Source organism: Euprymna scolopes, chromosome 2, assembly GCF_053919585.1.
Source record: "Euprymna scolopes isolate OS-2025 chromosome 2, ASM5391958v1, whole genome shotgun sequence".
In the NCBI taxonomy this organism is placed as follows: Eukaryota; Metazoa; Mollusca; class Cephalopoda; order Sepiida; family Sepiolidae; genus Euprymna; species Euprymna scolopes.
This window is the reverse complement of record NC_136483.1, coordinates 125,570,470-125,596,234: the sequence shown is the minus strand read 5'-3', so window position 1 is coordinate 125,596,234 and position 25,765 is coordinate 125,570,470. Positions and strand designations below refer to the sequence as shown.

General features: G+C 33.9%; 1 protein-coding gene across 2 annotated transcripts in view; it reads right to left on the bottom strand.

Annotated features, from left to right (window-relative positions):
• Window positions 1–25,765, bottom strand: part of LOC145295939 (protein strawberry notch homolog 1-like) — a 329,531-nt gene that overhangs the window by 140,690 nt on the left and 163,076 nt on the right. For both annotated transcript variants that reach the window (XM_080141823.1, XM_080141832.1), the window contains exon 15: window positions 22,709–22,845. In XM_080141823.1, coding sequence (XP_079997949.1) covers window positions 22,709–22,845 — 137 coding nt within the window. The remainder of the gene's footprint in view (window positions 1–22,708; window positions 22,846–25,765) is intronic.

The window sequence follows — 25,765 nt, the reverse complement described above, 5'->3', positions numbered from 1 at the left end:
AGCCTATTCAATCCAATGTCAGATGTTACAGAATATGGTTGAATATCAACAATCATTTCTCCTATCAGATAATTAATCTCTTGTGCTTGTGGTTGTTAATATCCTTAATTCTTTTCTTGCCCAATACTGATTCTATAGTAGTTTGGTGTTTTGCTGAAGGCTCATAATTGCTACCGCTTGTTCCTGGAATGTCTGTCCCTGCATATTCATTGTGCTTCTGCCTCTTAACTGAAACTTTTGCTTCTTTTGGATAAACCTTTCTAAGATGGTTTAACATATTAGTCATTGTAAAAGTTTTTGCTAACCTCTGATGTGATTTTTTTTTTTTTACCAAGGAGTCACTACTTATCAAGATCTGGAGGCCACTCAAGGATAAAGGTTAATGAGTGTACAGTAGTCAATGGGAAAATGTTGTAAGCACTAGTAGTGGGAATTGGGTAAGTTGGATCACTTAAGGGGATGGCTCATCAGGAACGATAATATTGTAGTCAGTTGTAAAGCAGGAAAACACAGAGGAGAGTTCTACAGCCGTGCAGTTCTAAAAAGGAAACTTTGTTCATAGAATCTATGTTTAGGTTTAGGCACAGATAAAGAGTAGGTGAAATTATTGATAGTGGTTTCAGCTAGATGAGTTTTTTATGTCCAAGTCAGCCTGGGAGAACCATAGATTGGAGCTCAGATAAGCACTTGCCATGAGAATAATGATAAAGCAGAGACAAGCTTGCAACGTCTCTTCTGTGGTTGCAGGGAAGAGAAAAGGGCATCTCCCACTAGGCTACAAAGTCTATTTTGAACTCTGTCTAGCAGCTCCTACCCAATTGTGGCAACAGTACTCTATCATTGGACGTACCTGGCTCTTATATTTTGTATTGCATCAGCAGGGAGATATCTACTGGAGCGGCAGAATGATCCCACCATTTTCCCAGCAGCTTTGGCAAAAACTTGCAGGTAACTGTATTCTTATTCTTGGGACTTACACCAAAATACTTCCAGCAGAAACTGGTTGTCATAATGGTTGAAGGTTGTTAATATTCAATTTTTTTATGTATTTAAATTACTTATGACTGATATTTAATTAGTTATTTATCTCAAAATATGGAACATCTAAACCTGAAAAAATAATTATATATATATATATATTGAGAAGTGAAACACGAATTACCATTAGCATATAAGCGACGCTCTTTGTGTAAACAAATCGAGCGGAGGTATTTCGAACCATATCAAAACATCGTTAAACTCACTACTCGTTCAAGCAGCTGCCAATAGCGTAATGGTTAGGAGCCTTGACTGCCGTACAAACGGTCGGGTTTCAATCCTGGCTTGAGGTAGTTGCCTGTCTAGCCGCACTGATGAGCTGTGAAACAGCGAAACAGTACTGTATGTGGATGACTATAGTGCTCCTCACCTTGAGTTGAGCATATTAAGTGAAACACGAATTACCATTAGCATATAAGCGACGCTCTTTGTGTAAACAAATCGAGCGGAGGTATTTCGAACGATATCAAAACATCGTTAAACTCACTACTCGTTCAAGCAGCCGCCAATAGCGTAATGGTTAGGAGCCTTGACTGCCGTACAAACGGTCGGGTTTCAATCCTGGCTTGAGGTAGTTGCCTGTCTAGCCGCACTGATGAGCTGTGAAACAGCGAAACAGTACTGTATGTGGATGACTATATATATATATATATATATATATATATATATATATATATATATATAATATATATATATATATATATATAATGATAACACAAGTTCAAAATGAAGAACAAGAGTATAATTGATAAAGAATATATTTTCTGTTTGCATGTCGCAATTTACCGTACAACTCCTTAACATGAAAACTGAAGTAATAATTTTCTTTGACAGTGATTAAAAGTACATAATGTTGATTTGATGGGAAGAGAAAAGAGAAATGTTCCATATGCTGACATCTATTTGTGTATGTGTAAATGTCTACATGTTTACAGCACGTCATGATTTGATAATCTATATAATTATAAAACTCAAATGACCTTGTAACATCTGGTTTACAACTTCTGGTTGCGCATGCATACATAAACAAATAATCAACGCGGCAATAAAACATTGTTTTATTGTGTACGTTTTCAGCGTCCCAATTGTTTGTTTTTTTTTATTCGCATTTAAATTATCCAAATAATTGCTAATACTTTCTGCATTTTTTTTTTTTTTACATCATTTCCGTATTACATTCAAGTTATTTTAACACAATTTTCTTACAAATAAATCTACTTTAACCTGTTGACAACCATAAGAGCATTTTACAACGGCGATTTACCCAGCGCCTTCATTTTTCTTTAAATTTATTCTCCATTTTTTAATACACCTTTCTTAAAAAGCATTCAGACATTTTCTTCTACACTACCAAGATAAATAACCCCGAAAATAAGTTTTTTTTAAAATTTACGTTACAAATAAATAATCAACGCGACAATAAAACGTATTGTTTTACTGTGTATGTTTTCAGCGTCTCAATTGTTTTTTTTTTTTTGTTTTTGCATCTAAAAAGATATATCAAAATTTGAATTTAACTGTATCTGTTCAGTGCACATTTACCTATAATTATGGCAAACCACTTATAATTCAATGGCTGTAAGATTTTTTTTTTCCCCAAAAAAATAAACAATTATAAACAGAACGACTCCTACAAATCTATCTATATTCTTTTTTCATTTTAATATACTTTCATAGAAATGTTTGTTATGTCACAAGTATCATGCTCATACATTAATTCCATAGCCAACATACTGACTCAACGGGTCACGGGTCGTCTAGTATGATATAAACGGTGTATGTCTCTTTGATAAATTTTCACTGGCAAGCAAAAAAAGGGAGTTAACTTGTCTTTGTTTACAATATAATTAATATAGTATCATTTTTGAAACCATTTTTATTTAATAGATTTAATAAAATTAACCATAACAAAAAATCTCCCAAATAAAAGGAGTGACACTAATATAAACAAAGGGCAGGTAACTACCTCAAAACTTAACACAGAATAGCTAATGAAATAGATAACAATTCTTACATTTAAAAGCGATAAAAATTGTGCATAAAATTTGATGAGGTACCATGGTTTGGTGTTAAAACACCAGGTTACTTATCAAGCTATTACGAGTTCAAACCTTGCTAAAAGTTTAGCTATGCTGATGACGGGTAAACCCAGAAATATGTGTCCACGGACAACTTGTATGCATGTAAAGATATTTAATAAATAAAATTAATAATAAAAAACATGTCCTAAATAAGAGTGGAGACGCAAATATAAACAAAGGGCAGTTAACTCCTTCAAAATGTTCAGGTGAATGTAACAAACAGAATTGTTAAAAAATAAATAAAATCAACAATAGATTTTACAAAAATATATACACGCACAGACATACCTACAAATGTACACACTTTCTGTTTACATTTTTCATTCATTTCTTATTCTTGTTTTATTCTGATTTTCTTTTATTCATTTTAATGTTATCTAATTTAGAATTAATAGACTACCAAGACAATTAGTCAACATTTTTTAAATTTTTAGTAGATGCTAACTTTTGGTTGTGTATAGTGAAGCAAGAGTTGCTTAATCTCTAACTGCATCCTCCTCTTTTGAACATGTGTTGATTACACTTATGTTTTTATGATTTTGTATACAAGAAAAAGTATTGGCATTGTCCAGGAGTCATGAAAATAATGTTATAGTATTATGATAAGTGATATATATGAACTAGTGGGGGTACCCGGCGTTGCCCAGGTTTTTAGAGGCGTGTGTGTGTGTGGGGGGGGGGTAAAATGATTATAAAGTGAAGTAATAACCCTGTTTAAATATTAGGTGTTTTTTTAGGATGGGGGGGGGGGGGGAGAAAAAAAAGAAAGAAAAAAAGTTTATGAATAAACTAAAAAGTGAATTAGGTCAAATATCAATCTTGCAGTCAAGTTTGTTTTGGTTTAGTTTCCCAACATGTCGGTCCCCATACAAAATAGGTGTGTCCATATGAAAGCAATTGTCTGATATAAGGTTTCCACCGCATTGATCAAAAGCTGATTTCTTTCTAGACGGTCCGGCGCAAAAGCCGAGAACACAAACCGTTTGAATTTAGTTTCACTTTATACTAAAAAGCAGGACAAACAGGCAACACAGCGAAATAGCGCGATTTTTATAAAAGTCGATGTAAATAAATTTAGACCCGACATGCGTTCCCAAATCCTAGATATAGATAGAAATCTAGGGGGTATATAAACAGTTCTAAGCGATAGTAGCCCCCCCCCCGAGCGTCGGCGAAAAAAGCCTTTGCGAGACATACATAAAATGATCACACATATTTTGCCTTTTATATATATAGATAGATGCTTGATACAATAGATAGAACAGATGTGTTTAAACATCACACTTCCCTGGAAAAAAACTGCAGTTATTTTTATATGATGTACAGAAGTAATAAAATAATACTGTTTATCTTGTAGAAAAAGTGGAGGGTGCATGTAGAAATTTACCAGGTTGATTTGTTCTGCTTGGCATTGTCCAGAATCCAAAATTGTAAGATATTGCGTTCGGTAACTGATATCTGTTAACTATCTTTAAACAACTGACTTTAGAAACCTTACACATCCTATTATGTTGACTAGAAAGTAGGTGAAGAAATTAGTAATTTCCTAGAGCTATTTCTTAGATTCAACATTTTCTAGATCAAAAATTCTAAGGTTACAGTAATAATTTTAGCTTAATTTTTACAAGGTGCTTATTTAACCCCCCCCCCAAAAAAAAAACTTTCTTTTTTTTTTTGCCTAATACATTTAAAAGGCCTTTATAAATAATATGAAAAGAGAAATTTTGAAAATAAATAGATAAATAGCATTTTAGAGTGAGGGATCATTTTCCCATATAAATTTAACGTAAAGTGATCATCCACTTCTTGGCCACTTAGTGTTCAAGGAGACATGTCACCATAGCATGATTTCAAGTTTGGCGAGCACAAGGATGGTGTGAAAGTGCAGCAAATATGACAGTTTTGAAACATAAAATAACAGTATATTTAATTAAAATTTTAATAGTAGTGTTGGGGATGGGGGGAATTTAAAACATAAAATAACACGATAAATTTAATTTTCGTGGCAGAAGGAGGGGGGGTACCAAATTTCTATTTTCATATTATTCATAAAAGCTGTTTAAGTAGATCTTTTTTTTTTTAAGGGGTTAAATGACACTGTTTTTTGGGGGAGGGGGGACCAAAATAAAACGAAAAATGAATTAATTATTAATTGACATACAACCTACCTTTAAAAACTTCTCTAGGGATTTTCAGGTGTGCTGAAAACGAATATTGCATTTAAAATTGCATGTTATCTGCATGTTTCATATATAAATCTAATGTGGTGAACATGCTTGTTTTTTAGAATTACAGAAACGTGTAGCAGAGGGGGGGGGGCGATGGAATAAAAATTGGCCAGGTCTTTATTCATCCCTCTCTTTCTCAAACCCATCTTTATTACCTCCTTCCATGTTTTCCTAGATATTCCCTTGCTACTTGAACAGTTCTACATCTAATAATTCAGTTATTCTCATTCAGTCTTCTCTTCTGCACATGTTCCCGTACTGTTCAGTTTCATTCCTCTGAAGTTATGATCTATTCCTATCTTTATAACTCGGATTATATTATTACTAGCAGGGGTACCCGGCGTTGCTCGGATGTTTCGAGTAAATCAAAACAAAAGAATAAAAAAAATCGTTGCCCGGGTGTTTGTTTCCGGGGTGGGGATTGTTTAAAAAAAAAAAAAAAAGTGATGTTAGGTAAGTAGAAAGGATCAAACCTGGAGTATTGGGGCGAAGTTGGAAAATTAAGTGTGAAAAAAAAAAAAAAACATGCGATGTTAACAACTCGGCCACCAAGAAAATCCATTTTAGGTGTTTATGAAAAAAAAAAAAAAAGACTACGGTAGGTCAGCGCGAATGTGAAAATATAATGTGAATTGTCCGGCATGCTAACCACTATGCCACGGAGCACTGCAACTGAGTTTAGTGATTTTAAGTAACTTAACATGAAAGAAGTGAACGGTTGTATTAAATTAAATTTTGAATAGAAAAAGGTACACATTCTATAATGAAAAAGATTAGAAACTTCCCATAAGAATTTCCTATCAGAGTTTTAAAACATTGACCTGACAGGAATATGGGTGGAGTGTGGACAATACTTATGAGACTGCCATGCTCATAATTCACAGCAAAAAATAACTATAAATAATAATAGAAGGGAGAATTGGCTTTCCTATTTGTATAAAGCTCTTGGATACACAATGTTTGATGTTCTACCCTCTGGTGCTAATATATATAGATTGTGTGGGGAACCTACCCGTGAACATCCTACATAAAACTGTCCGTGACTAAAGCAAGAAGCTAAGTTCAGACCAACCACTGCCAAGGTTTGTCCTTGCAACTTATTTATTGTCATGGCAAAACATAATTTTATTGGGAACTGAAGCCTTTTAAATGGAATTGTTGAATCTGATGGAATAATTGGTATTCTAGGAAGAAATGTCAATTCGCCTGTAGCTACACCAGTCAATATGACTGCTTCTATCACATGAGGTTCCATTCGTGTTACACATAATCTTGTTCCATTGCATAGTCGTGGAGCATCAAGGTTTCTGAGTAACACAATTGGACATCCAGATTTCAGTTTTAATTTGTGTGGTGGCATACCAGGTAATTGCAAGGAATTTAAAAATTCTATAGGGTACTGTACAGCATGGTCATTATCTACAGTAGAATCTAGAGAAGTGTAAATTTGTTCCTCACCTGGAATTTCATCAAGCAGTTGGTCATTGATGATGTGTACCATATCATTTTTGGAGCTAAAATTGCTCTTTCTGTTAGCCATTGAAGATTAGTATAATTTGCAGCTATATTTGGGTAAACTTTGTTACAAAGTTCTGCGAGTGAGGAAACAATTGATCCAGTACTTGAAGTAATTACAATTTTACCATGTTTGTCTGTTGGAATTTTGCCATCTCCAATTTGTAGAAGTATGGAAGCAAATTTATCAGCCAATGGGTCACTATTAAGATGGACACGCATGTTTGTAGATAAGGTTACAGTCTTGATGTACTTCCACAAATATGACAATTTAATGCAAGCATCGAGCTCATCAGCAGGACTTCCACGTGGAACAATAGGAAGCGTTTGTCGGAAGTCACCAGATAATAAAAGTGTGATGCCACCCATGACAACATCACGTGACTTGAGATCACGCAATGTTTTATCTAGAGCTTCAAATGCTTTATGTGCCATTGTACATTCATCCCATATGATCAAGGAACAATTCTGTAAAATTTTAGCTGAATCTGATCCTCGTTCTATATGGCAAATTGGAATAGAATCTTTTATTAATGATAATGGCAATTTGAATGTGGAGTGAGCTGTTCTACCACCAGGAAGAAGGGTTGCTGCAATACCTGATGATGCCACAGCTACAGCTATTTTTCCTTCTGACCTTACTTTTGCAAGAATTAACTTAGTAACAAATGTCTTTCCTGTTCCTCCTGGTGCATCAAGGAATATAAGGCCACCTTGCTGATCTTCAACAGTATCAACTACAGTTCGAAAAACATGAATTTGCTCACTATTTAGTTTTGCAATACCGTCCCGAACAATTGATGCTTGCTCATGTGGTTGATAGCTAATTTCACGTGTCCAAGCAGTAACAATAGGATGTGTATTAGATCTATCAGGTGAGGTAAGACCCAAATCTGTCAGTGTTTTACCATTCATCTTATATGTAATATCTTCAATATGAACTAGAGCAGTATTGAAGATTTTGTCTGTAAAAGTTATACCAGCCCCAGGATGTTGATTGCGTTCCCTAAGGAAATCTTCACTTAATGCTTCTTTGTGTGTATGCCAAAGTCGTGTTGGATAAGATACTGCACAGGTAGTTAACATGATAGCAAACAAATGTCTCAAATTATGTGCCAAGGCAGATGTAGATGCTTCCTGTAATGTAGCATCCCAGTGGTTATCATCATCAAGCAGTCCATGTGCAGCACATGCATCTCTGAATGTATTCATAATTTGACCATTAATATTTTTTAGATCATTAAAGTTCTGTGGACCTCTAACATGATGTAGAAGCAGTCTCAAACAGAAGCATTCAAAATGATTTGGATGCACGGTGTATACCCTGCCCAAAACTTCAGTTTTTTTAACACACGGGTAGCCTTGAACTGACCTACCCTGTAAGCGTCGCTTGAATATTTTATTATGAGTGTCCCATGTATAATAAGCGGGAATTTCAGCATACAGAAAGCGTCTGTTTTACACAAATTGAAAAACGCTGTTAAAGTAGTTGGAGGTGGATGTGCAACTCTATCAGCTGCGTTATTTTCAGTGAAGTAAACCCGCTGTCCATTTTCTAGATGCACTGCGAGGTGAATAACTGTGGGATGATGCGCATGTATGTGGAAGTTAAGTATTCTCCAAATGGCTTCATTAGTGGAAATATAACGGCCGGTTTCATATCTCTTAACTTCATCATGAGCATTATTTTCCAATGTGAAGACAGCTTGATCACTGCCTTTATTTACATATTTACAAATGTACTTAATTGATTTTACACTATTACAATATTCGACATTGATATGTGCATTAAAAATCTTACAAAGGGGTTTATTGTATGGTACAACCCATCGGTTGTCTACATGAAACGTTGCATTCCCAGGGAGGGTAACTGTTGTTTCAAAGCCTCCAGCATCAGTAGGCAATCGTCGATATAATGGGTAATCATTTTGATCTGACTGAGTTTCATTTAAAAATTTATTTGGATATCTCTTAGAGCATTTTCCTTCTTTGAGACATGGTGCAGAGCTGTTTAATGTTCCACATGGTCCATGAATCATGTTGTGTCTAATGATATCATGTAAAACTGGATCTGTTACAGGATCAGGAATTTCTGCACTGATAACAGAGTCTATGTCAGAGGATCTCAATTTTTGCTGAAGCCAAACCAGACAATGAGCATGTGGCAATCCTCTTTTCTGCCACTCAACAGTGTACATATATGCTACAACCACTCCGAAAATGTTTCTTTTTGTAAGTAAATCCATAAGGACTTTAGATGAAAAACTCTTGCTATGAGGTCATGCCGATCATGTGGTTCTTGATATGGAAGGAGTTCATTCACAATCTCTGGCCATTTGGGATTGCAGGTAAAAGTTATAAATAAATCAGCAGTTCCATGTTTTCTCACATAGACCAATGCATCTTGTGTGCGTTCATGCATATATCGTGGTCCCCCAGTAAATGTTGCTGGTAATATGGTCAAACGGCCCACATTTTCAATGTTGCCGTCAATATTTACAGAATCTCTTAAGTGAATGTAATCAGCAACTCTTAGCTCCCTCTGATGAGTTTTAATGTAGATAAGCCTCTCATGCTCTATTTTAGCATACATGTCAACTATGTATTGTTGGAATAGGTTCCTACATTTAATCAGAATATTAAAACTGTCGTCACGGACCATAATTCGGAATGCGTAGAAAGCATTAGCGGATATTTTTTTTCCTATTACTAACTCTTTATTTTGAGGATTTGTCTGCCATACAAAGAAATTATAACCTTCTTGACCTGTCCAATGAATGATTGGGTACTGTAAAGCATCATATGCCCAATGTGTTACAGCAATACGCTGTAGTTGATGGTTTCTGCGATGCAAGATGATATCTCGCTGATGAAATTCTTGACCGACTATTACAACAGCAACCTCAGGTGCATTTGGAACATTGAAACAACGTTTATGTTCTTGTCTTGGAGTTTTATCAGCATGTATAACTACTTTGAAATCATCACATGGAGCATGCTCCATAGCCATCTTGAAGTTTTTGATAAAGTTATTTTCTCGGTGAAGCATATTTTGCAAATCAAGACCAATGTCAAACTTTGTTTTGTGGAGCATAATTACATCTTGTCGTAGCTTCTTGCTGATCATCATCCATGAAATATATTTGAAGATACTGTGGATTTCCAGTATCGATGGGAAGCAAAGAACCAAGTCTATGAGAAATCTGCCCACAAACTTTAAATATCGGCATGTAGGCTCCTTCACGTATTTGTTCAGCACCGAAGCTTGTCATACTGAAGCAGTTATTGTAACTCCGGATGTTGTTCAAGAAATGTGTTGAGTTAATTGAATTGTTATCAATAAGTGAGCGTAATGGTTCAGGAGGTATACCTAAATCTGGAAGAATAACTTTTCCACCAGAACAACAGATACCTGGTGATTCCCGATTCCATTTCTTTGCTTTGCATTGTCTGCAAAGTGTCCCATTACTCAATGTGCCAATTTGAACATCTGAGCGTAATTGATAAGTACATGTAGCCTCATATGTACGTCCTTCGTGCAACCAGAAAGATGATTTAGGAGCAGTTGTGCGTAATGTGTATCTCTGCATTGCTTCTAATATAGCCTGTCTGTTTTGCGCAACCCTAAGTTCCACATATGTGTTTATATCCGTAGGTTGCGACTGGTCCGCCTCATATAAGTCTGGGTCAAAAGTAACTTGATGTGACCCATAGTCCTGATTTGCATTTTCGTTCAAGGAAGTACCAGAAGTGTCTTCCTGAGACTGTTCATAATGTTCCCATTGTCGACTTCTTTTTCTGGTTGCAACTGCTGTTGTATTACGACTAAGGGAAGTCTTTTTTGGTGGCATATTTTATAAAAGATTGTATTGTGTAAAAAGTGAAAAATTGTTATATACTCAACTAATGAGCTCTATGCTCTTCTACCGACGAAAGAAATAAATTCAACGAACCGGTAATGATGTATATTTATTTGTTATTTATTGCGGACAAAAATGGAAATAATCATAGTTCTTGTAGTGGCCAATTTTTGTTGAAAAAAAAAAAAACATTGCTGTGGATGTTTCCAATAACCCGGTTTTGGGGAAGTTATAATCTGCAAACCGGAAAGAATAAAAATGCAACAAAAAATTTATAGTTTTTATTTATGTAGTTTGGTAGGGTAAAGTAATTACCCAGATATAGTTTTTGTATTATCTCCTGGCGTTATTGTTATTATTATTTTTTTTTTTTTTTCTTAAGTAATTGTGTATTTGTTTTGGTTTATTGGTTGTTGTTGTTGTTGTTTTATTATTTTAGTCTATTTTATTTTGTGTAAGCGATCCGCTGCAAACGATGTGTAGTGAAAAAAAGTAATAAATTGCAAAAAAAATAAATAAATAACCACTGATGCAATAAGTCACCCGTCCCCTGAGTATGAATTTCTAAATTAGTGGAAACATAGCATAATATAAAAGTAAAAAATTAAAAAGAAGAAGTCGTATTATCGTCTGACAGCGAGGAATGTAAATGAAAATGTAACGATGTCAAACATGCTATCCCGTAAATCGCAGTTCTGATTTTTAGAAAACCCTACCAACGCGAGTCTAAAGTTAATGGAAGTCGAGTAATGGAAGTAATGTGTTCGGTAATGCAATTCAAGATAACGTATAGCGTTTAGTTTGTGTTTATGTTTAAGGAAAGAAAGAGAAACATAGGGAAGTACCCCCACCACCACCATCACCAAAAAAGCGAAAAAGACAACGAAAGGTAAGAAAGAAAGAAAAAAAGAACGAAAGGAAAGAGCAAAACGGAAGTTGTGTTTATGAAATTAAGTTTGGTGCGTTTCACGTAAATGTCAATCCAAGTTTTCATAAAACTCTAACCACGCGGGTTATAACGAAATCGAAGTAATGTAATTTTGAATTCAATTCCAGGTAACGGATTGTGTTCTGTTTTAATCTAATTTTATTATAATAAATGCTTTATAAATTGTGGTTATGTTTTATGCTAACCAATGGCAAAGTAAGCGTGGTTCGTTTCAGCGTAAGTCCAGTCCAGTTTTTAGATAAATTCTAACCAGTGGTCGGTTTTAAATGTCTCCTGTGAACGGTATGGAACGGCGTAAGTGAGTGGCGGTGGAAGGATGAATTTCTCAGAGAGAGTAGCAATACACATGAAAAAATTGAAATAGCTTGAAATGTTTCAATATTGGTATGCATAGAAAGAGCTTGATGAGCTAAGAAAGAATCTTTTTCAATTTTTTAAATCTGATTAAAATTAAGGAAGTTATGGCTATTTTTGTGCCTCACACGTTTGGATATTTTTCCCTCTTTAAGACCATATGCGTTTCGTCACATTTTTTACACTACTTTTTCAGTAAAAATGTCATATCTTTGTTAAAACACAAGACTAAAAAATGAAATTTACTGTATAAGTGTATTTTTGTACAAGGAATCAGAATATGCAACTGAAAATCTTCCAAAGTTTATGGTTTCCAAATAATCTGCAGTAAATGTGCATAAATATGCAGCAATTCCTTAAAAATGCCATGTATCCATAAACAGAAAAGAAGTTGGAGAACTCAAAGTTGAATTGTAATGTGCTTTATGTACAAAAAACTTAAATCTAAACAAAAGACCATTTAAAAATGAATATATTGCAATATTTCTTTGGTATTATTGTAGATTAACACCTTCTGTTTAACCCCACTCAACTCCTCCTGACCACCCCTCCAAAATGTGATTCTACCTTTTTAGGAAATTATGTATAAAATGCCATGAAAAACTTTAATGAAAGATAAACAAATTATTTTAGAATTGAATGTAAAATAATTTCCTATTACAGATCATTCTAGCATTTTAGGGCAGTTAACTGTTTTTTTTTTCTATGGGAAAATATGCATGCTTTTTTTTTTTTTTTTAAGATGATTATGTGTAGTTTTAAGAGGGTTTCTATGCAATGAGAATATGTGGAGGGTTGCCATTCGGACTTTGAATTAATTGTAGGGCTAAGGAAAATTATGTGTGAACATACTGAAAACTTGACAGAGACAAAGCTGACAAAAACAATATTAGAGGGGGGAGCGGTTAGTTTCACAAAAATTTAATGTAAAATAATTCACCATTTCCTGGCCATTCTAGTATTTTAGGACAGTTAACCAATTTATTTTTATGTGTATTTTTCTTTAAGGAAGGATCTATTTTTTGTTTGTTTGTTTGTTTTAGATGCTTGTATGTGGCTTACAGAGGTATTTTGTTGGAGGGGGAGGGGGGGCTTGCCACTCGAACTTAGTGTTATTGTTAGGGTTAAAGAGTGTTTTAGGAGGAGACTTGCCACACATAATTTGTATTAGAGGTGAAGTTAAGAGAGCTTTTTTTCAAAGAGAGCGTTCATCACTCATATTTACTGTTAGCGGTTCATAATTATTGGCTTTATATTATATATTTAGTTTTAATTTAATAAGAAACTGCGTTTCGAAATTTCAAAGAAAATTCCATAAATTTGTTGATTTCTATTTTCGAGGTTGAAGGTGTTAATTCCATAGGCCGTTTATACTACGCTGGAGCAGGTTGTAAAAATATCTTTCGCTTAATAAGTAGAAAAAAAAATTAACGAAATAAAAAGCTTCCTAATTGTAGTTTTGATGTGTTTTCTAACTGCTTTTAAAATTTCAAGAATATTGATATAGATTTTGAGGGTTTGTATTACTATACACATAGATTCGAAAAAGTTGTCAAAAAAACAAATATATAACAAATAAATGTTATCAAAAGCAAGTTACTTTTCTACCTAACTGGATAATTTTTTAGTGTTTTTATTTAATGTAACATGTTTATTCAGCTTGAAAACAGTGTTTACCGATGTTTTGGAAAATTTTAAATGGCGCCCGCCACCCGACTCTTTTGAAACGGTAAGTTTGGGGAAAAGAGTTAAAAATAAAAAAGTAGACAAAATACTGCTAGAAACTCGCTCAATATATGTTACCGTGACATAGGCTGACATATATTCGGTGAGTTTTTAACAGTATTTTGTATAGTTTTTTTTTTTTTAAATTTTTAACTCCTTTTCTCAAACTTACCGTGTCAAAGAGAGTCGGGCCGGGCGCCATTTTTAATTTTCCAATACATCGGTAAACACTGTACGTTTTTCGAGCTGAATAAACATGTTACATTAAATAAAAACACTAGAAAATTATCCAGTTAGGTAGAAAAGTAACTTATCTTGCCTTTGATAACATTTATTTGTTATATATTTGTTTTTTGACAACTTTTTCGAATCTATGTATAAACGAGATTTTGATACTTATTTTGATTTTGAAAAAAAAACATTTGTGGCTGTTCGCAGTAAAACATTGTTTTAATTCGCTGTTCAAAACTAATTTAAAGAATAAAAGTGCATGCAAGCTATATATCTACAAAAGTTTATTTTGTTTTTTTTAACCATGTTTTTAAATTTGACGAAAAATGTGAGATTCATAATGCCGAATTGGTTGGGATTGTTATTATACATTCTGAAAACCGAATAATTCTAAACTAATGTTATTCTGATAACAAAATAGCTCTAATTAAACATAGGAACATTTATATTCATATTTCATTATGTTTTCATTTTGTTTTTCTTAATTATTTTCATTATGTTTCATTTTGTTTTTCTTAATTCGTTCTTGAATAAAAATTAAAGAACGCGTGTTTGTTTATAAACTGTGCTATGGCTGATTCTACAGGTTGTAGCTGCTGCTGCTTCTAGTAATATTAACTTCATTTGACGAGAAATAGAAACAATTTTTTTTTTCGGGTAGGTCCTTTTAAATTATCAATTACCGCGGTCCTACTCAACATAAAATAATACTTTTAATTGATAAAGATAGTAAAAAGATTGATTTACTTACTACTGGGTGTCTGAAGATTTTTTTTTTCAAAATGTTCGATACTCAGCATATTAAAGTCTTATTTTTAACACGACAAAAAAAGAAATGGTCAAAAATATTTCGGACACTTGACAGCATTAAGATTAACACCTCTTCTTATTGATTCACAAATTTCATGACGAAATTCTTCATACAATCACGGTACGGACCTTTAGAAAACAGGGGGGGGGGGGTCATTACAAAACCTTACCAAAAACGCCATTTTATGACGTTCACATTTTTATCACTTTATTTGCTCAAAACTCTTAAAACATAATGTACATTCATATTTATTAATTCATTTGAAAGTATATTCATTTCCGAACAAAACAGTAGTAATTTGTAGACTTGAAGTGCTTTGGTTTAAAAAATATGGCTATTTTAGTAGAACTACCTTGAAATCTGTGATTATCCAAAGCGTTTTTTCGTCCGTGTGTATTACTAGAGAGAGAGTATACTTTACTACTTCCATTAAATGTAACCGATTTTTACAGTGGACTCTCACCAGATAGAATATAGGAAACTCTGATCAGCGAGATACTGGATACATAATAAGCCTATAACATACGGCAGATGTCGTGATTCAGTTTGTGAATGATACGGCTGCACCAAATGTATACAGGTGCAGTCCTATAAAGGTCAAAGTCGGAGGGGAAAAAATGAGTTCATTTTATTTATATAGAGATTATTATCAAATGGTGTATAGATGGACTTCCTCTGGTTGACAGTTATAACATTCTGTTGATTTAGTAATGGTTGGCGTTTCAGAAGAATACAAAAATAATTCAAGACAATGGGATAAAATGTTTACTCAGTTCTATCATATGTGGACTTAATTTATATTAATAATCCGTCTAGGCAGAGAAAAGAAATATAATAACCAGAAAAGAAATAAGTATTTTTTTTTTAAGTTTTAAAATTTAACGACCTAAAGACACCCTGATAAATAATTTAAATTTTACAAAAGTCCTAAAAAAAAAAAAAAAAAAAAAAAAAAAAAAAAAAAAAAAAAATGATTTGTTGAATATCATCCTTTCTCCATCATGAAATCCTGTCTCTTTCTTATTAAAATAAATAATCCATATTGTACTTTTAACTGTTTAAAGGCTTCTAAAAATTACTTGAGATTTTTTTCCCCATGATCACACTGATGGAATTTTTTATATATTTGAACTTCTCTAGGAATAACATTTATTTCAAATTTACTTTTGTTTCTCCTTCATAAAACAAAATTAAAAGTAAGCTGTTTATCTGGTAAAGACACGTAGATACAGCTAGCAACATTTATAAAGTAAGAAGTATTACATTCAATAATGTTACTAGTGGGAATGCCTGGTGTTGCCCGGGGTGTTTGGAGATGTGTGTTGAAAAAATTAAAGTGTTAGTAGGCAGGCAAGCTCGAACTTGTGACGTGAAGCGGAAAAGAAAATGAAAGAAAACCTGAACCCTTACTGCTACGCTATGGCTCCACAGGAATTGAAAAGCATTCAAATTTAGCAATGTCAATCAAAAAGTTGTCAACTCAATGGTTATCAAGTTAAGAATCATAGGAGTCGGCACAAAAATGAAAATGGCTTTTAAACTTGGCCTTGGGTCAGTCAAGCTTTCCACTCTCTCTCGTGGTATTTATTTGCTTCTTCACGAAAAAGCGGAACTCTGCCAGCATCAGAATGAATAATTGTTTTATATGAAGAGTTTCCCCAACATTGATCAAAGCTAATTGCTTTCAAGATGTCCTGGCACAAAAGGTCAGGCGCTGTACCTTCGCTCCAATTAGTTCGCTTTATTTATACAAAAAAGATGAACAAACACGCGAAAGGACCGAATACCATGAATTTTTTAAAAGTCAACGTAAATAGATGTAGATACAACGTCCGTTCGCAAATCATAGATATTATAATCTAGGGAGTATATAAAAAATTGTAAAAAATAGTAATCCTCTCGAGAGCCCCCAGCCTTTCTTTGGCATATAATGGCATACATGTGGCCGTTTTGCCTTTTATATATATATATATATATATATATATATATATATATATATATATATACACATATATATACTAGTGGGGGTACCTGGTGTTGCCCGGGTGTTTGGGGGTGTGTATGTAGGAGGGTGACCCTGTTTTAATATCATAAAAAAAACAAAAAAATGCAATGTTAAGAAAAATTGGAAAAACCAATACAAAGCAAAACAAACGTATAAACAAAAAAAGGAAAAAAAGCTGTAAAAGAAGAAAAAAAGTTTAGGTAGAAAGACAGGCTTGAACCCAAAACATCGAGGCTAAGGCGGAAAAAAAATGCCTGACACATTACCCCTACGCCAAAGAGACATACAACTGAGAAGGGTTAAAATTAAACCTTTAAAAACTAGGTCAAACATGACGTCATTGTTGTAGGAGCAGAGAAAATGAAGGAACGATTTTTTTCGGTACTCCTCCCTGTACAAAACTGATGATTTTAGGGTGAAAGAATTAATGTTTTTGGCCAATTTTTCGATATTTGTTGGGCGAAGGTTGGAACTTTAAAATGATACCTATCTGGCAAAAATTTGTGACCCGTGTTGAAAGTTGCCCGGGTGTTTTTAGGTGTGTGTAGGGGGGTGGGGGAGGAGAATAAGTAATAACCCTGAAACGATGTTAAATAAATTGGAAAAACCAAATAAAAAAAAAAAAAAAAAAAAGACAACCGCTGTGTGTATAGGGGAAGGGGGAAGTAAACTAAGGAATAAGCGAAGTAAAAAAAATAAAGAAACGTTGCCCACATGTCTAAAGATGTAAAAGAAAAAAAAATAGTTTTGGTCGTGAGGCTGGATTGAACCCGGAGGTGAAACTAACTCCAACCACTTAACTGTGTAGGCGAAGAGTAAGAGGAATTGATTATAGTTTTAAAATAAAGGTTATAAAGCGAGTAAAAGAGGTCTGATTGACAGATAGCCACAAAATGAGGTCATCACGGGAGCGTTACGAGATGACGTAGCAGTATTTTATTTTTTATTAAATATGATACCAAGTTTGTGAATTTTTGTTCCGGCGGTCACAAGTTTTTAGCAGACACACAAACATACATACATACATTTTCGCGTTTATATATATACTAGCAAGGGGTACCCGGCGTTGCCCGGGTGTTTTTCGGGGTATGTGAAAAAACCCCGAAAATGTGAAAAAAAAAAAAAAAAAAAAAAAAAAAAAAAAAGAAAAAACGAAGCCTTCACGACGCACAGTTGGAAAATATAGTAAAGTGGTTAAAAAAAAAAAAAAAAAAAAAAAAAAAAAAAAAACAGGTGCGCGTTTTTGATTGGCGATAGGTATTCAGCAGTTATTTTGTGCAGGACAGTTTTGAATGAGGTGAATAAATCGGTTTGTTTGTTTTTAAAAATCCGCTCCCTGTTTATTAGGAGGAGCGAAATGAAAGCTAAAGTCTGATACAATGAAATCGACATTGAACAAACGTTACTTAGCTCTCTTGAGACAACTGGCTTTTGGCCTATGATTAGAGTAGAGTTTCGCTTTTTTTTATACCGAAAACCGAATGTAACGCGTGCCGATGTGGGAAATGTCGAATAATTAACGTTTGAAAGTCGCTCCGTGGGTAACTGAGATATTACAATTTATAGATGATATAAAAAGTTTTAAGTTGTGAAATGAGCAAGCGCTTCTTTGAAAGAAGCCTTTTGTGGACATCGAGGAAAAGCGTACATACATACACACATACATTTTCGCTTTTATGTGTGTCATGAGTAAGTTGCTAGAATCTGTGTTAAATACAGAAGTAATCAACCATCTCAACAAAAATAACCTTCTTAGTGACACTCAATATGGTTTCCGTTCTGCTAGATCTACAGCAGATGTGCTTACAGTTATATCGCATAGGATTAGCAAATCTCTCGACGATGGCAATCTTTCTAGGGCAATTGCTCTTGACATATCTAAGGCCTTTGATAGGGTGTGGCATAAAAGTTTACTTCATAAGATCGCTAGCTATGGTATAGCTGGAAATGTCTTCTCAATTATTAAATCATTTCTTTCTGATAGGTTCATAAGAGTAGTAGTTGAGGGGCAAAAATCAGAAGCTCACAGTATTAATGCCGGTGTCCTTCAGGGGTCCATCCTGGGTCCAACTCTTTTCCTGATCTACATTAATGATCTTCCAAATCACATCCTTACATCATTTGTAGACATCTATGCTGACGACACTACCATTTATGGTAGCACATCTAACACAGTAAACGACCAAGTTCTCTCCAATTCTCTCTCCTCTGATCTTGAGCATGTAGTACAATGGGGTAAGGAGTGGCTGGTTACTTTTAATGCATCTAAAACCAAGCTTCTCTCTTTACATAATCAACATTCTGATCCACATTTGGCATCAATTGAAATGAATGGCTCTCGTCTTCAGGAGGCCTCAAGTTTTGACAAGCTTCTGGGCTTGACCATTACTCCTGATCTTAAATGGAACACGTACATCAAATCTGTTGCCAAGGCCGCTGGAAAAATGGTGGGATCTTTCTATCGATCCGGTAGATATCTCACTGCTGATGCTATTCTCTATCTATATAAGAGCCAGGTACGTCCAAGGATGGAATAATGTTGCCACATCTGGGCCGGAGCTGCTAGAAAGGACTTGTCCTGCCTTGAAAGAGTTCAAAATAGACTTCGTAGCCTCGTAGGAGATGTCCTTTTCTCCTCCTTGCAACCTCTATCTCACAGAAGAGATGTTGCGAGTTTGTCTCTGATGTATCGTTGAGCTTCAATCTATGGTCCCCTCTTGCCAAACTTTCACAAGAAACACTCGTCTAGCTGTAAACACTATCAATAATTCCCCCCACTCTTTATCTGTGCCTAAACCTAATCGTAGATTCCATGAACAAAGCCTCTTTCTTAGAACTGCACGCCTGTGGAATTGTCTTCCGCTTTCCTGCTTTCCGGCTGACTACAATATGGTTGTGTTCAAGTCTAAAGTAAATAAGTTCTTGATGAGCCGTTCCATATAAGTTATCAAATTTACCAAATTTTCATTACTAATGATTACTATATTGTCCAATTTCTACTGTACACTCTTTAACCCCTTATCCTTGAGTGGCCTCTGGGCCTTGATAATGTGGTGATGCCTATGTTTAGAGGTGTGTGTGTGTGCTTGAGCGGTGGGGGTGTTAATCAAAACATAAGAATAAGCGAAGTAAATATTTAAAAAAAAAAATGTTAAAACTTTAAAAAAAATCGAAAAAAAAAAAAACACCCAAAAAAACTAACGTAAGGCAAACGAACGATGTTAAATGTAAAAATGGGAAAAACAAAAAGAGAAAACGCGAATGTGATGGAAAAATAAAACAGAAAAACGAACGTTAAAACTTCTTTAAAAAATGTGAAAAATAAAAACAAAAAAAAAAAAACATTGGCTTGAATAACCCTGCTTCAATATTAAAATTTAAAAAAATCGGAAAAAAAGACACCTCACACCACGATTCAAACCCAAAACGTTTAGATAATGAGGCTGCGCTCTAAGCAACTGAGCTAAAACGACGTTGACGAAATTGTGTCGTTTTTTAAAATATTTGAAATAAATCATGTTCCAACGTCCTATGACGCATGCGTAGAAGCGAATTTGTCATGTGAGGACGGTTTTTGCTGATCCCTCCCTGTAGAAAACTGATGATTTAAGGGTGAAGAAATTAATTTTTGGCCAATTTTTCGATATTTGTCGGGCGAAGGTTGGAATTTTAAAATGATACCAGTCTCGTGAAAATCTGTGTCGAAAATTTTTGCAAGACTACAAACACACATTTTCGCTTATATATATATATAGACTAGCGGGGGTGTCTTGAGGTAAATCAAAACTCCCGGGGTAGCGGTGGGTGTTAAATAATAATAAAAAAAAAAAAAAATGTTTTGGTAGGTGAGTATGAGAATCGAACCCATACCCTCGAGTTGGAAATTAATGTGTGTGTGTGGGGGGGGGGAAAAAAAAAAAAAAAAAAAAAAAATACGGGCGACTTTAACCATTAGGCCACCGCGACATACAACATACACAGGTTTTAATTTATTTATTTATTATAAAAACAGGTGTGCACAATAAAAGTTAACTCTGCTGCTTCCATTTGACCTAATTAAGAAGGTCAAATAGAAGTCATGCAGCGTTTGGGTTTGTTTACCCAAATTTGACTTTTTTCTCCCAACAGATGTGGGGGGGGGGGAAGCAGCTCCCAATTTTCCAGATTGAATAGCAACTATCTGATATACAAGATTGATCAAAGCTGATTGCTTCTGGACGTTTCCCAGTGCGATTGCCAGGAACTTTGTTAGCTTTGAATTAGTTTCGCTTTTTATACGAAAAGGCCTAATAAACATGTGAGAAGCCAAAATAGCAATAATTTTGTAAAAGTCGACATAAATAAATCTATAAGCTACATGCGTTCCCAAATCCTAGTTATTATCTAGGACCTATATAAACAGTTGTAAGCGATAGTAACGAACCCAAGACCGTGTGCGAGAAGCCTTTGCCAGACATACACGAAATGATCACACACATTTTGCCTTTTATATATATAGACTAGCGAGGGGGTACCTGGCGTTGCCCGGGTGTGTGTGGGTGTGTGTAGGTAGGGGGGGGGGTAATTAATAACCCTGCTTAAATATTATAAAAAAGACGATGTAAAAAAAAAAAACTAAAAAAAAAAAACAAAACGGAAAAAAAAATGGCATAAATAAATCTGTGTATGGGGGAGGGGTAAACTAAAGAATAAGCGAAGTAATAAAAAAAAAAAAAACAAAAAAAAACGTTGCCCGGGTGTTTAAAGGTATAAAAGAAAAAAAAAAAAAAGTTTTGGTCGGGAAGAGGGATTGAACCTGGAAGCCTTGACGCGGAGGTGGAGACCAAAGCCAACTACTTAACCGTTTCAACCACGAGTGAGAGTAATTGATTAGCGTGTTAAGTTAAGGCTTATAAAGCTAGTAAAAGAGGTTTGATTGACAGGAAGACGCTAAATGAGGTCATCGCAGGATCGTTATTTTTAGTTTTCACTTCCCCCCAGATGATGGTGGGAAGTGGGGAAAGCAGTGCGAAAGCCAAGAACACAACGTTTTAATTTAATTTCACTGTATTTATACTAAAATGCAGGACAAACAGGGGACACAGCGAAATAGGGCGAGTCTCATAAAAGTCAACTACCGCGTTCCCAAATCCTAGATATTATGATATAGGATCTATATAAACAGTTTTAAGCGATAGTAACGACCCAGGGAGCGTGTGCGAAAGAAGCTTTTGCGAGACATACACGAAATGGTCACACACATTTTGCCTTTTATATATATATAGACTAGCGAGGGGTACCCGGCGTTGCCCGGGTGTTTGGAGGTGTGTGTGTGTGTGTGGGAGGGTTATAAAAAAAAAAAAAAAAAAAAAGTGTGAGGATTGAACCCGAACCCTTGAGGCAAAGTTGTAAATTAAAGTGTGAAAAAAAAAAAAAAAAAAAAATGTGCGACGTTAACCATTGCCCCACCGCGACATGCTTATGGAAACACGTTTGAATTTATTTAATTACTTGGATTTAGCAGGTGCTCGTTTTAATGAGTTAATGAGGTCAAGTTTGACTGCGGGATTTCATTTACTGCTGAACGCTTTTTTCCCCCCAAGATGTTATAGAAAAAAGACTAACCCACATGCGGCAACCGACAAATATTGAATATTTATCTTCCCGAAATCGAGCAAATTAAACAGACAGGCGAGCTTCGTTGTGAACTGTGAGATATTACGATTTATGTGATATAAAAAGTTTTAAAAAGTTGTGAAGCGACTGACCGCTTCTCTGAAAAAAGCCTTTTGTAGACATACAGAAAAAGCGAATACACATACATACATTTTCACTTTTATATTTATAGATAAATAATATTTATAAAAGTAATTTTTCAATCAGGTTGGAAAATTTTTACACAAAAAAAAAAAAAAAATGAATAATTCGTTACCTCTCTTCCGTTTCGTTCCACTGTTCCAAGAGGAATCATCATTGGAGAAAGTATCATTACCAAAATTTAAGAAATCCAAAGTTTTCCTTCGATCAGGAGCTGGAAAATGTTTTTCTACTAATGTTTGGAAAACACCTCTATAATGGGAGGAAAAAAAAAGGTATTAATTTGGTCAGGTGAGAAATATAAAGATTAAAAAGTGATTTTTTCTGGTGGTTGTCAAAGTATCTATATTTCGATATTTCTTCTTATGTCTTTTAAAACAATGATAGATCTGTTATTTCTATCATATAAAATTGATGCTGCAATGTAAGATATAAGCAGTAGATTGATTTGTTTAACTGTAAAAAGAAAAAGATCCAGATAATAATAGTAATGCCATAATCTACAAATTTGCCACTTTTAGTAAGACCTTAGCTAAAACACATACAAAAAGGAGGTTCTACCTTTTTAGCTGAGTACGTGTGAACATATTGAAAACTTCGCAAAAAAACAAAAAAAAAAAAAACAAAACAAAACAAAAAAACAAAACAAAACAAAACAAAAAAAAAAAAAAAAAAAAAAAAAAAAAACAAAACAAACAAAAAAAAAAACAATCATTGTAGAATTCAGAATGGGAGATATGCAAGTTTTGTATATGTTGGGGGTGGCACCCCTCCAGATTCTGATAATGGACTATTCCTGACCACATTCCTGGTAACCAGCTTCTGCTATTGAGTAGTTTGGAGTTGAGATTCAGTGGGAGTGGGTCGTAAACTTCTTTTTTCTTCCAGTAGAGTCTCACTTAACTAATTTCTGCATTTTCTGTTAATATATATTTTATTTCACTATTTCTAAGCCTTTTCGTTCTTTCAACATTAAACCACAACAATATATCAATTTAACGTAAAGTGATAATTTCCAGGCTATTCTAATGTTTTAAGGATGTTATTATTTTACTACTAATTCTATGCCAGACTGGTAAGATCATATGTAATCACTCAAAAAAGAATAATCCCCAACACATAAAAATATGAATGCACTAAATTTATCTCCTCCCTAACATTTTTGGTTAACTGTTTTAAAATACTAGAATATCTCGGAAACGGAAGCTCATTTTACATTATATATGTGAAACTGATCTCCAATTCTAAATTATTAAATAATTGATTTTTTTGTTTTTCTTGTGAAAACACTTTGAAAACTTATAGAAGTTTACACATAATCTCCTAAAAGAGTAGAATTTCTTAATTTGGAGGAATGATTCAGCAGAGGGTATTGAGTTGATCTACAACAACAATAATACTTGGAAGTTCTAGGAAATTTTTACAAAGATACATTAAAATATGAAACAAAATTTAATAAAAGAACATTTTAGTAATTAAATTTAATTCATAAAATACATTTCAATTGTCTTCAAATCAGTTTTCAAAATAGACTTACATTTTAATGTTGGCAAATTTTCACTATCTTTCACATGTACTTCATCAGTGGAAGAGAAACCACCAAATGATTTTAATAATACCAAAGAATCATTTTATTATGAGTCCGTGATTTTATTATCTTCATCTCCTTCCCAAATAGCGCTTTCTAGGTTTACGAAATTGGTTAAGAATCAGTATATAGACATGGGGAGAGGAACGAAACTAATGGATTTCTTTGACTGCCTGTCGCCAAGAGAATTCCTAAGTGAGTAAATAAGTAATATAGACACAGAAAATCATCAAGATCAAATAATGGTCATCAAAGGTTTTTCTGGCACAGATGCGTAAAAATTCATGAATTCATTTATACTTAATTTTGGTCTTAATTTCTCAAGTTTTCTTTTTTTGTTTCTTTTTAATACATTTTTGCCCATCCCTGACCTGGTAAAATTTGCGAGAGCAAAAACCAGGCAGAAACCAACTATATAAAGAGATTTTATGTCAAAAATTGAAATCAATTTCATATTTTAACTTGAAATTTAATTATTAATGATGTTTCACAGTAATTTTTGATAAAAATGTTTTTTTCAAATTTTTAAAAACTTTTTTGAAACCTTGTAAATCATGTGCATTCTTTTAAAGTTAACTAATTTATGCAGTTTGTTTTCTACATTAGTAAAATAAATTTACAACATATTTTCAGGTTTGTGGTGACCCATGAGTCTGGCCGGAATAAATGACAGGCAGGAACATTTCACAGCGATCACTGTTTTAAAATGCCTATGCATTATCAAAAAGGAACATGACATAATGTGACCATACACATACATAAAAGAAAAGGAACTATGTTTATGCTCCCTTGTGCTCGAATACGGTGATCAGTCTCAAAGCAGCAGGTGGGCATTATAAAGGTTTTTACCCACCAAAATCAAAGCAGTTTTTCTCTAAATACCCAAGTGCAACACATGTTCGAGGAAACTGTCTTTGTGAGACGCTAAAACAACCACCAGTTTTACACGGATGAACCATAATACCTATCGTAGAAATTTATTACATCCAATGATAACTTGAACCTCCTTTTAAACATTTGTATCCCAAACCACTGTTCTTACAATATGAACACACACATGCATTTATATCGATTACAAATTAGTCATCTAAAAAGTTCAAAACACAAGAAAACACAAGTTGGAATACTATTTTAATACTGCTATCACATAAATAAATGCTATTTATTTTATATAAACTCAGCAATTCTGTGTTGTTTGTTGAGTGCCATCTTTTCCTGAATTTATTTTTATTTATTTAAGAATATAAATTGGTAACCCTTCCTATAAATTGATGAGCCTGTTTAATTTATTAAGGGTCCCAAAAATGCATCCTATAGATTGGTGACCTTCCAACATAAGCAAATTAGCAACACACATCCTGTGTTATTATTTTAGTTTTACTGATATTTATGATTAGTATCAGTAATGGAAAATTAAGTTTAAAAAATATTAAAGAATCATTTTTGGGATTGGAAATTAGGCTTACAATTTTTCCGATTCAGATACTGCAAAAAGTTCTGATTAATCATCCGAACACTAATATATATCAACAAAAACCATTGATTTTATATAAAGTTTTACTGTTCAAATTTTCTTTTTGTGTT